The sequence below is a fragment of the Vipera berus genome (genome assembly GCF_964194415.1).
Source record: "Vipera berus genome assembly, chromosome: 1".
Classification (NCBI taxonomy): domain Eukaryota; kingdom Metazoa; phylum Chordata; class Lepidosauria; order Squamata; family Viperidae; genus Vipera; species Vipera berus.
Window position 1 is genome coordinate 176,589,379 of NC_138202.1, and position 11,745 is coordinate 176,601,123.

Genomic DNA, 11,745 nt, shown 5'->3' on the forward strand with positions numbered 1-11,745 from the left:
GATGCGGGTGCAAAAAAGTTGGGAGGATTATATTATGCCATCCTGTAAGAGCGATGATAGTTGCCAATTTGTTTCCAGTGACAAATCAAAGTATTGGTGATAAATTTTAAAACTTCAAATGAGTTAGGTATATAGTATTTCAGAAATTACCTCTCTCATACTGGGCTGCTTATTCTGATAGAGAAATCATTCTCTATGCCTACCTCTAGAAGAGGCACATTTGATTGGAATGACAGAATGACCACATCTAACTATTTTATAAGGCCTCGGTGAGACCACACTTGGAATACTGCATCCAGTCTTGATCACCACAATATAAAAAGGATGTTGAGATTCTGGAAAGAGTGCAGAGAAAAACAACAAAGATGATTAGCAAGCTGGGGGCTAAAACATATGAAGAACAGTTGCAGGAATTGAGTATGTCTAGTCTAGTGAGAAGAAGGACTAGGGGTGACATGATAGCAGTGTTTCGATATTGAGGCATTACCTCAAAGAAGAGGGGGGTTATCCTATTTTCCAAAGCACCAGAAGGCAAGACAAGAAACAATGGTTGAAAACTAACCAAGGAGAGAAGTAGCCTAGAACTAAGGAGAACTTTCTGACAACGAGAACAATAAATCAGTGGAATGGCTTGCCTTCAGAAATTGTGGGTGCTCCATCAGTAGAGGCTTTTAAAAAGAAATTGGACAGCCATTTGTCTGAAATGGTATAGGGTCTCTTGCTTGAGCAGGGGTTTGGACTAGAAGACCTCCAAGGTCCCTTCCAATTCTGTTATTCTGTTAAACTCTGAAACTTTCCACTTTGGCAATAAATGGAGAAAGCACCTTACTATCTTTTTTGCCCAACCAACAAGACTTTTTTTTAGAGAAGTATCAGCAGAAGCTGCTATCTGCTTTGTAATTTTTGTTTTAAAAACAATTTGTGTTTTGTTTTCATAGATTTTTTTTAGTATTGTCTTCCTTTTTAAAAATCTGTTAAACATTTTAAATGTTGCACTGATTTTTAAGGTAATCAGCTACTTTAGGTGAAATGGCTGCATTAGAATGGTAGGATATAAATCTTTATAAAAATGAACAAACGTTCCACCATGTTTTGTTTTGTTCTAAGTGAATATTTTTTGAGAGAGTTGGGATGACTTCATAATCAGTGATGTTCCTTAATCCTGTTTCCTGCCCTTTCTCTAATACCTCCCCCAAACAGTTCCAAGGAGGTACATTTAATTTTTTTTCACAGCGGATTTCTAGAATGTGAAAAATACTGAGATTGCCTCTGTATCTTGTCTTGATGCCTTGTATACCTGTACTCGTAGAGTAGAAGGGACATTTTCCAACATATTTACAGATTTGGGTGATCTATTTGCAATGTATTGTTTATTCTAAGGATATGGCTACGGCCGCTCTCTGTAGCCATGTGTAATGCTGAAGACATGGGTAAAATGATCATCAGCTTTTTAGAAAGTGGAGCCACTGTACTGGAGAAAAACTCCTCTACGCAGTAATCTGTTTTAGCAGTCCTTGTGAATCCTGCTACCAGATATTTTGTCTTCTTGTATCCAAGGCTTAAATACTTATTAGAGAGGACAGTGGGTTAGCTTGCATAAGGCACTCTGCTGCAGGATTTATGGTGATGCAGATGACATATGTTTAAGATGTGGCCAAATGATTCTATTTTCCCTTCCTCCCCCCAAAGAATTTTCACAGGCTCATTGTGAACATTATTCTGATGATAAAAGCATGCCGAGGATTCCGCAGCGCATTGAAAGGATTCGCAGGTTTTGACCTGATAGAGAAAGACTGTCGTCAAGAAATTGAAGGTGTAAGGAGTTCCACAAAAACAATGGAAAATCTTTTACTTATTATTGATTTAATATATTATTGCTTTTTAACATTAACATTAACTTCTACAATATAATCACAAGCCATAAATATAAAATAGAATTATTTGTTAAAAACTAACATGGAAGTGTAGAATACTTTTAAGGTGGTTTTTTTTTACACAGAATTCTATGTAAAATTAACTGCCATTCAATGTCTGCCTTTTAGGACATCAAAAGTGCCAATAATGTGTTTGATCGACATGAATTCAGTGTTTCAAAGGTTTGGACAAGCCATATATTATTGTTTTGGATGGTTTTTTGCATTTGCAGTGACAGACAACTAGAGAAAAAGGGTGGGGATATAGCAGTGGGGAAATTGAACAAATACCTCTTCAGAAGATAAAACAAGAACAAAAATTTAAAATGTTTTGACCCAATGTTTTAGTTGCGTTTTTCGGTTCTGAGTTCAAGGTGAAATACATTGTCAACTTCCTGCATGCTGGTTACTGTTATTTAGTCCTGCTTTACAGAACCACAGTACCAAAAACTTTTGTGTGTCCACTGCAGGAGATTCAGTATTTGAGCTTGACTGGAGGTGAGTGTGAGATGCTTGAGGGAGGAAAGGTGTGCAAAAGAGTGAGTGGAATATATTGAAATAGATGCCCTTCAGTATGAGCATGGGGACTAAAGGCTGTCTTCCCCAATCTTTGGATTGATTGGTATTATCTCTGCCACCACCCCTTAGTGACCATGTTCATGTGGGCTGGGGAATGGTGGAATTATAGTGCAATAGCTGCATAGCAAAAGGTCAGGAGGGAAGCTTCACATAATTGCTGAACTGAAATACAGTTCACACTCATCTGAGTCATTCCTGCATACTGTGTTAAAAATTAAATACAAACGGTAAGCAGTATAGCTGAAGCATGGGAGTTCCTGAGGGAATAAGAGGATGCTCTTATTCCCAAGAGCATCTGCAGGTGGGGGGAGGGTGTCAAAATGTCCTCTGTGACTGCATGATCAAGGAGCCACCCCTTTTAAAGATATAATACAGACCGAAATCCACTTTAATGCCCCTTCTCTCCCAATGATGCTGTTTATTACATCCACAGCCGGCTTTCTTCTCAGTTCAAGAATGCCTCAACATTACACAAGCTTTTCCCTGAGAGCAATAACTCCCCCCATTCTTACTTTCATTACTTCTAATTATTTACATTAACTTAGGCTTGTCACACAGGCTTCTTACTGATTGTGGGAGGAGAGGCTTGTGATAGGAAGGGCTTGGGTGGACTGGGAATGTTGTAAAAATGCTGAGGTCAAAGTTTGTCCAGTTTCCATCATTGCAATGGAACCTTGTTGCTCTTTTGTAAAGGTAGAAATCATACATGTCTCCATGGAACTGAGAAGTAATCCCAAGGAGACCTGATAATACTGATCAAACTAGCAAGCAATATTAGGACTTTGAAGTTACATCTTGGGAGGCAAAAGAAAGAGAGAGAGCAAGAGAGAAGTAATGATGCCTAAAGTCTTGAGAGAATGACATTGCCATCTTTTACTGCTGCCCCTGTGAATATTTTTAAATGTATTTGATATTGCCTTCAGGAACATTTCCCTTTTAGAGCAATCCAAATAACTAAGAAGCCACCAACATGGAGGACTGAATCAGAAATAAAACACTTGCGCAACCGCTTACAGCTTTTAGAAAGTTACCGCCAATATAGTCCAACGCTGCAGTATCTGTTGGCCAAAGTGATTCGCTTTGAACGGTAATCGGGAGGGGAAGGTGGGCTAGGGAAGATAATAATGGCTTTGGAGCAATCCAAACCAGATCTATAGCTTTAAAAGTCTCCAAGTATCCCAATTAAAGGTAATGTTCCATCAAGGTTACCCAACATATTTTATTGCAGGAATTGGATAGCCTAAGGCAGTGATGGTGAACCTTTTAGAGACCGAGTGCCCAAACTGCAACCCAAAACCCACTTATGTATTGTGGGGTGCCGGGTGGGCATGGATGATTGGGTGGGCGTGACCCATTGGGTGGGCATGGCTGCGATGGTAATGGCAGACTGGGTGGGTCTAAAAAGTTCAATCAATCAATTCCAACTTTGCGAGATCTTTTTTTTCCCCGCAAAAAGTTGAAATTGATTGATTGATTTAACCTTTTATTTTTGCACATGGCGGCGGAGGACTAAAGCGAAAAAGTTTTATAAAACCCAGCTGAAGGCCTAGGACTGTGGTGATGGCACGCGTGCCCACAGAGAGGGATCTGCATGCCACCTGTGGCACGTGTGCCATAGGTTCGCCACCATGGGCCTAAGGTATCCCACTACTTTGCATTCTTCTGCTGTGGATATCAGACAAGACCTTTATAAAAATCCTAGACAGTTTCTATGGAAAATCTCTGCAAGGTCTCACTCTGCTCTTTGGAACTGTTGTCATGTATTCTCCTTACTCTAATTCATTCTGGAAAGCTGCTCATCCTATTACCATTTCCCAAAGTGCCCAACACCCCTTTGTTGGTAATGAGGGGGATTTCCCCCACCCCAGGTGCTGCCATTAGAAAAGATTGTAGCTGGAGGGGAGGAAATGATGCAGGTAGATCACCTTCCAAGATATGATACATGTATTAAGTAATCTTCAGTATAGATCAGTGTGCTTCCCAAACATTTGCTAAGTGGACATAGTTTCCTTAAACATGAAAGCTGGATAGGCCATGTCTTTCCTTCATTATTCTATATTCTTTTTTTATATTTTCCTACAGTCCTGACCTACTGAAATAGAGATATTGGCTTTCTAGCTACCCAAAGAGCCATTTATCTGAAACTAGTCTGGCATAAAATTTACTATCTTCATTGCCTATCTGTTCCTTGCCTCCACTGAATCTGTTCCAAGTTACTGCCCTATAGGTAGCATTGTGATTTTGCACATATAATTCAAATAAACAAAGTTATTTGTTTTCTCCTCTGGCTTTGCTGTAACCAGGGCTTCCTACAGATTCCTAGGATTTGATAGAACACATCAGACTTGGGTTTTTTTGTTATCAAAAGACTGTGTCTTTGTTACTACTCAGAGTATCAAAAGAATTGTTTTAGGCCTGAATTCTAGTCCCAGCGTGGCCAACGGATAATTTTCCAGTTGCTTAAAAGGGAACGCAGCAGCAGCCTTCTGTTTTTGCTTCCCAGTAACTGCTAACTGGTGTGAGAAAGCCTTAAAACCCCTCCTCCATTTAGATCAGATCTAGCTTGACTATCTCATAGCTGCTTTCATAGAGAAAAGAGGGAGACATTGGAAAGAGATATACTGAAGAATATCATTATTAAAATGTCTAGATCAGGCGTGTCTAACCTGCGGCCCACAGGCCACATGCAGCCCTGGTGAGCTAGTAATGCAACCCCACAAGATTGTAAACTTTTAACATTATTATGTGGTTTGCATACATTATATTATATGTTTTCTTTGTGACCCAAGACAATTCCTCTTCACTCAGTGTGACCCAGGCAAGCCAAAAGGTTGGACGTTCATGATCTAGATCAGGCATGTCAAACTCGCTATGTCACGTGACGTCGTGCGACGTATCGGAACTTTTTCCCATTGCCGAAAATGGGATGGGCGCGGTTTCTCTGTGACGCTCTGGCCCGCAGGCCGGCAGTTTGACACCCCTGATCTAGATTGTCTCTTTCCCCCCACTTTTTAAAGATATCCAATAGCTGGTTGTGTTTTCAGTCAAGTGGTCACAAGATCTTGTCCTTTTGGCTTTAATCTGACATTAATAAAGAGGAAAGGAACAGATAATGATCTTAATTGTTCTTTGAGAATGATGCTTATTCAGACACAAAAAAGAAGATGCCTGTTAAAGGAATGCCATCTCTCATGTTTGAAAAATATAGCAGTGGCATACTACATAAAAATAGCAAACAAATCTGTGGGATGTAGAAAGGCAAAAGAATAAAAGCCATGCATGATTTCAGTGTCTAACTGAAAATTACATGATTTGGAAATGTCCCATATTGAGTCAATAAAAACCAGATGTCTAGTAGCATCTTCTCAGACTAACGCAATTTTTTTAAAAAGGCATAAGCTTACTTCACTGGATGCATGAAGTGGCTAAATTGAAGTAGGATTTAAACTGGAATGAGGTGGCAAGGGAAAGAGCAGAAGACAGAAGATGGTAGTTATGCAGATTAAAGGTTTCTTATAAATTAAAATTTGTTTTATATTAAAAACCCATTGTGTTTGTTAAATCTTTTTGAGATTAATATATATGATAGCAATAGCACTTAGACTTATATACTGCTTCATAGTGCTTCTCAGCCCTCTCTAAGTGATTTACAGAGTTTGCATATTGCCCAGAACAATCTGGGTCCTCATTTTACCGACCTCGGAAGGAGGGAAGGTTGAATCAACCTTTCACCAGTCTTTTATTCAGTTTTACTCAATTGTGCTGGTGAAGTTTCTTTGCTCCAGAATAGCTACTTGAAGGTCTGTTACAGGGTATATTGGCAGCTCAAAATGCTGTTGTTGTTATTATGCCCTTGTCTTGAGTCCTGATGTCAAACTTATGTGCATTCATTCTTCTACAGAAGGTTTGCCCCATTTGTCCTTCCTAGACTCTAGAGCAGGGGTGTCAAACTCAATTTCATTGAGGGCCGCATCAGCATTGCGGTTGCCCTCAGGGGGCCGGGTGGGTGTGGCCTACTGGGTGGGCATGGCCAGCTCTACATTGTTCGCATCAAGGGTGCCTATGGGGGCCCGGGCAGGAATGGGACAGATCTGAGGGTCTCTGGCAGGAGGAGGGTCTCTGGGCCAGGGCCAAGGCAGTGGGGGCCGTTCCCTCATTGTTTCCAGGATGGCTTCGCGGGCCACATGAAACCACTTCGCGGGCCGGATCAGACCCCCAGGCCTTGTGTTTGACATGTCTGCTCTAGAGGGTGTTAACCTTGTGAGCTAGTCCAGACAAGAAGCATAACCAGGAATACTAGTTCTACCTTTATTGAAAGGTTACATTAACATTACATTTGAAAATTGCATCCCATCCCTCACCTTTATTCACCCCAATACTAGAGAGGGTTCCCTCTGAGCCATTTTTACTAGTTGTGCTCCTTCAGACTCAAATTTCACTTATCAGACCATTGTCTTAGCTGCAGTTCTTCCTCCTGCCTTCTCAGATCATTCCTACTTTCCATTAAAGAGAGACGCTGCTGGCAGATGATGGCATATCTCATGTCAGAGGAAGAGCTTGTGAAGATACCCTTAATCCGTGTGTGAAGTTGTGAGCGCCGTGACTGCACAGCTGGTATAGTGCAGATACCCCCTGTAATGTCTACAGCAGGGGTCTTCAAACTTGGCCCTTTTATGACTTGTGGACTTCAACTCCCAGAATTCCTCAGCCAGCCATACTTGCTGAGGAATTCTGGGAGTTGAAGTTCATGAGTCATAAAAGGGCCAAGTTTGAAGACCCCTGGTCTACAGTGTCATTGAATCTATAAAGAAACCTTGAGGCAAAGAAAAAAAACAGCTTTTAGGTTTGTTGGCCTGGAATTCTTGAAACTGTGCTGTCAATCCACCCAGAGTCCCTTCTTTTGTGAGGTGGGCAGCTACTGTATATAAATTTGAAAAATAAATGAATAAATCCATACTCAAAAGGGCATCAATCTGAGGAAGGGTAGCGAACTGTGCTCGCGCTTTAAGTCTTCTTTTCAGGTTCATTTTTGCCAGCTTCTGATGTCACTTATGAACTGTTTTCCAGATTTGGCCGCAGAAGAGTGGTCATAAAAAAAGGGCATGAAGCAACTGCCTTCTACTTCATTTATTATGGTACAGTTGCTATCACGGATGATGATGATGGAAGCAGTGCCTTTGTGGAAACAGCTCCAACTACGATTCAGAGGGGTGCTTCTTTTGGTGTGAGTGTGATCTGCAACTGTGGTTCTCAACTTTTCAGTATTAGCAAAGAAAATGGTTCTCTCCATAACAGAAACACACACATGCACACACATTCACCTTTTTCCACAAAGGAAATATCTCTATATGCTTACAAGCTTTGATAAATGTTATGCCTCTAAGCATTCTCAATATATAAGAATTATACTATTGCTTTTCCAATTGAAAGATGCTGATCTTCCCAAGCGCTAGGAAGTTTCAGCTTCAGAATCCAGCAGGTAGCATTGTTAAGACAGGTAACTTTCAGGGAAACTGATACTCAGAAAATCTTGTTGAATGAGTTACAAAGATAGCACAATGTAAAGCATCCAGGGGCCATAAAATCCTTACCACAAAAAATGAATTTTAAATAAATTTGAAAATCAAGGTGACATATTGCGAAGCCAACTCCCATCATCCTGGACCATCTGTATTTCCTATAATATTGCAGGATTCCAAATAGACTCAGCAAAAATGATGGTGGCTTCAAGAAGGCTTCTGTTGATACATTTACTCTGCTGCCTAGGAAAAAGGAAAGGCAAAGCTGGGAAAAGCTTGAGTTTAGGAAATATGAAGTGGGGGAGTCGACCGGTGAAGAGGATGAGAAGAGTGAAATTAAATAAAAGGAAAAGGACCAGGTATATAATAGGAAAAGAGGAAGAATCAACCATGGCAATATTTGCTCTCATTTATCTCTTGCTTATTAACAGGAAATTGCCCTTTTGCAAAAAACAAAAAGAAATGCCACTGTCGTCTGTATGGCGGAAACGGAATTGCTGGTGGTGGATAAAAAGGATTTTTTTGCTTATAAACTAGATAAGGAACTTCAACGGGAATTCAAAGTTCGCTACGACTATTTGAGGTATTCCTTATATCGCTTTTGTCCATTGTTTCCATGGTTTTGGCTTTGGTTCAACTAATCAACCTTTATAGAAAGAACTCAATAGATAAGGAGTGTTTCTTTTTCAATAAGACATCAAGCATTTCAACCTCTCAGCAGCTTTTGATACCATGGTATCCTTCTGAAATGGTTTTGGGGACTGGGAGTACGGTATTGCCTTGTTTTATCTCCTTTCTTTGAGACTGTTTCCAGTAGGTGCTGATCATGAGTGAGAGGTCTGACCCTCAGCCCCTGCGCTGTAGGATCCCTCAAAGAGTTAGTGCTTTTTCCATTCCCATTTAACATCTACATGAAACTGCTGGATGAAATCATCTGTCATCATAGATCATCAATATGCTGATGATACTCAATTGTATACCACTGTCTTGTGGTGAGTTAAGCTACGCTGTAACTACCCTTTCTCAATGCCTGGATGCTGTTGAGGTCTGGATGGGGAGGAGCAGCTTAAAACTAACCTCTGGCAAGATTGAGTAGCTTTGGGTCTGGGGCTTCTTGGTTTGTTGGAGAATTACAATCTTTGATTGTCAGTGGGTTTGCACGGCCCCAGATAGACATAGTTCATAATCTGGGGGTTCTCCTGGAGTCATGACTTCTGCTTGAAAAGCAGGTGGCAGTCAAGGCCAGAAGGGCCTTTGCACAATTGTGTGTGTTGTGCCAGTTATTCCCATTCCTGGACCAATGGCCTGTTCTCATGGTCACCTACAAAGTGGTCACTTTCCATTTGAACTATTGTAATGTGCTGTACATGGAGGTGCCCTTCAACAGCATCCAGAAACTTGAGTTGGCTGAAAATGCAGCCACCCTCACGGTTTTGTGCAAGTCCAAATTTCCACAAGTGTCAACTGCACTGATTACCAATTTGCTTCTGGGTGCAATTCAAAGTGCTAGCTATCACCTTTAAAGCTGTGCATTGTTTGGGGCCAGGTTATTTGACGGACCACCTCTTCCCAATTACATCAGCCCAGCCCATCAGAAAGGAAGGCAGAGTATATTCCAGGTCCCAACTATCAAGGAAGTACATTGGGCGGGACCTAGAAAAAGGGCCTTCTCTGTGGTGGTTCCCTCCCTTTGGATGATCATTCCTGAGTCTAAAGATAAGACTGGCCCCCACCTTGTTGCTTTTTCACAAGCTTTTGAAGACATGATTTTGTCAGCAGGCTTGGGGATCCCATTTGGAGCTAATCAAGTGGCTTATTTGTTTTGTTGATGCCCCACGGGGTGAGATGGGGGTATAAATAGTGGACTTTTAACTGTGGATTTTTAATGTTGTATGTCAGCCAGAGTCACTGTGTGTGAGTTGGGAGGCTATATAAACTTGTTTAATAAACAAATAAAATAATCTGCCTGTCTGACAGCCATTGTACTGTGGCGCTTAAAGTGTGAACTGAGTGGAAGGATCCTGGTTCCATGTCTCCTTTAGGCATGGAAGCCAGCTGGATGATTTGGCGCCACTTACTCTCTCCGGCTGGGAATTGAGAAAATATCCATCTATCGAGTTTCACTGGACCAATGTGGTAAACTATGGCCAATGATTGTGGTCATGACCTTCAATGAATAGGCCTTCATCCAGCTGAGGATAGATTTGGGCTCATATTTACCCAAAAATAAGTTAGCTACTATTACACTGCTGCAGAAATTACAGTTAGGGGTTTTTATCTTTATTTTCCCCATTTACAGAGAATTAAACATGCAGCTCTTTCTGACCCAACCTTTTATATTCTTTCCCTTTAATAATGCCACTTTTATTTTATTGTTTCATTTCAGCTCATTTCATTTTATTGAAGGGTGGAAAAAGAACCAGGTTGTTAAGCATTCACTGTTTTTTTAAAATTAATAAAGCAGCACTATAGAGATTGTCCATATTATTGTTTTTTTGCTCAGGATTCTCAAATAAGAGGGGGCTTGAGAGAAAAACCGCCAATGTTACTGCCTGAAAGAAAATCCAGATGGTGCCACTCTCCTATCTAGAACAAACAGTATAATACTTTTGCAGGAGGAGACATCAGTTTGTGCCTTCATGGTATTTCTTCATAAGTGTCAACGCTGCTAACATCGAATGTTATTGCTTGACATGATATGAAGGAGTAGCTATTTCATATGTTAAACTTGTGTATAGCTTTAAGACCTGTGTATTGTTTTAGTTTAAAAAGGTGGGGGGAGGGAAGAGTAGGAATGCACTTTCAAGGCCACTTGACTCTCTAAAGAAGATAAGATTTGGCGGTTCTTCTAACGGAAGGGAAACTGATTCTTTAAATTAATTGGAGAATATGATTAATGGCAGAATTAGAAAGGTGGAGAATTGTGTTTAATATATTGTGCAAGGGGAGGAGATTTCAGATTCCAGCTTCCTTCGAGCAAGCATTTGCCAGGGTATTAGGCTAATAAAGGACTTTTAAGGTAAACAATGCCTCAGAGTCACTTGAAAAGCCCATAGGTCGGAAACTTGACAATAAGGCTGCCTGAAGCAGATGGCTTTGATATATTTATTGACTCAGCTACACCATTGCCTATCCCTGGAGCAGACAAGGCAGCCACTTCTGGAAGGCAGACGCTTCACCTTCTCTGACTCCCCACTCACCTTCTCAGAGCAGACAGTTTTGCCCTATTTCTGCAGTACACTTTCCCCAGTTATATTGCCTCAAGCATTGCTGTCCATTTGGGCTAGAGAATTTCAGATTATTGCAGGCCACCCTTCACAGTTCATGGATTCTTTGCAGAGGTAGGAAAACATTTGAAATTTAGCTCTGGGCCTTTTTAGACCTCCCTTTTACCTTGCCTGTAACTTTTGCTTTACAAATCAAACGTTGCTGATTTGAAATTGTAGGGAACCACAGAGTAAACCTTGGAGAAAGATTGATTTCAGCCCTACAGGTGGACCAGATCAGAAAATGGACTCCACAGACAAAGCCAGAATTCTACTCTACTGAGATAGGCGCTAGTAGCAGAATCTTGCAAGTCCTCCTGTTTTGCCTTCCATCTCTTTTAAGCTCCAGAGAGTCAAGGGGGAGCTGGCCTGAGTCTCTTCCTGTCTTGTAGGCTTAACACAAGCTTCTTCTGCACCTGTTGTTTGCTTAACAGCTGCTGGCTGATTTCTCCAAGGTCATCTCCAAGA

The 11,745-nt window shown here is 41.0% G+C and overlaps 1 protein-coding gene across 1 annotated transcript in view; it reads left to right on the forward strand.

The window, feature by feature from the left end:
* Positions 1-1,722: 1,722 nt before the first annotated feature.
* Positions 1,723-11,745, forward strand: part of CNBD2 (cyclic nucleotide binding domain containing 2) — a gene marked incomplete at its 5' end in the record, with an annotated part of 32,509 nt that continues 22,486 nt past the window's right edge. The window contains 5 exons of the mRNA XM_081315015.1: positions 1,723-1,815; positions 2,043-2,096; positions 3,416-3,579; positions 7,560-7,716; positions 8,443-8,594. Coding sequence (XP_081171141.1) covers positions 1,723-1,815; positions 2,043-2,096; positions 3,416-3,579; positions 7,560-7,716; positions 8,443-8,594 — 620 coding nt within the window. The remainder of the gene's footprint in view (positions 1,816-2,042; positions 2,097-3,415; positions 3,580-7,559; positions 7,717-8,442; positions 8,595-11,745) is intronic.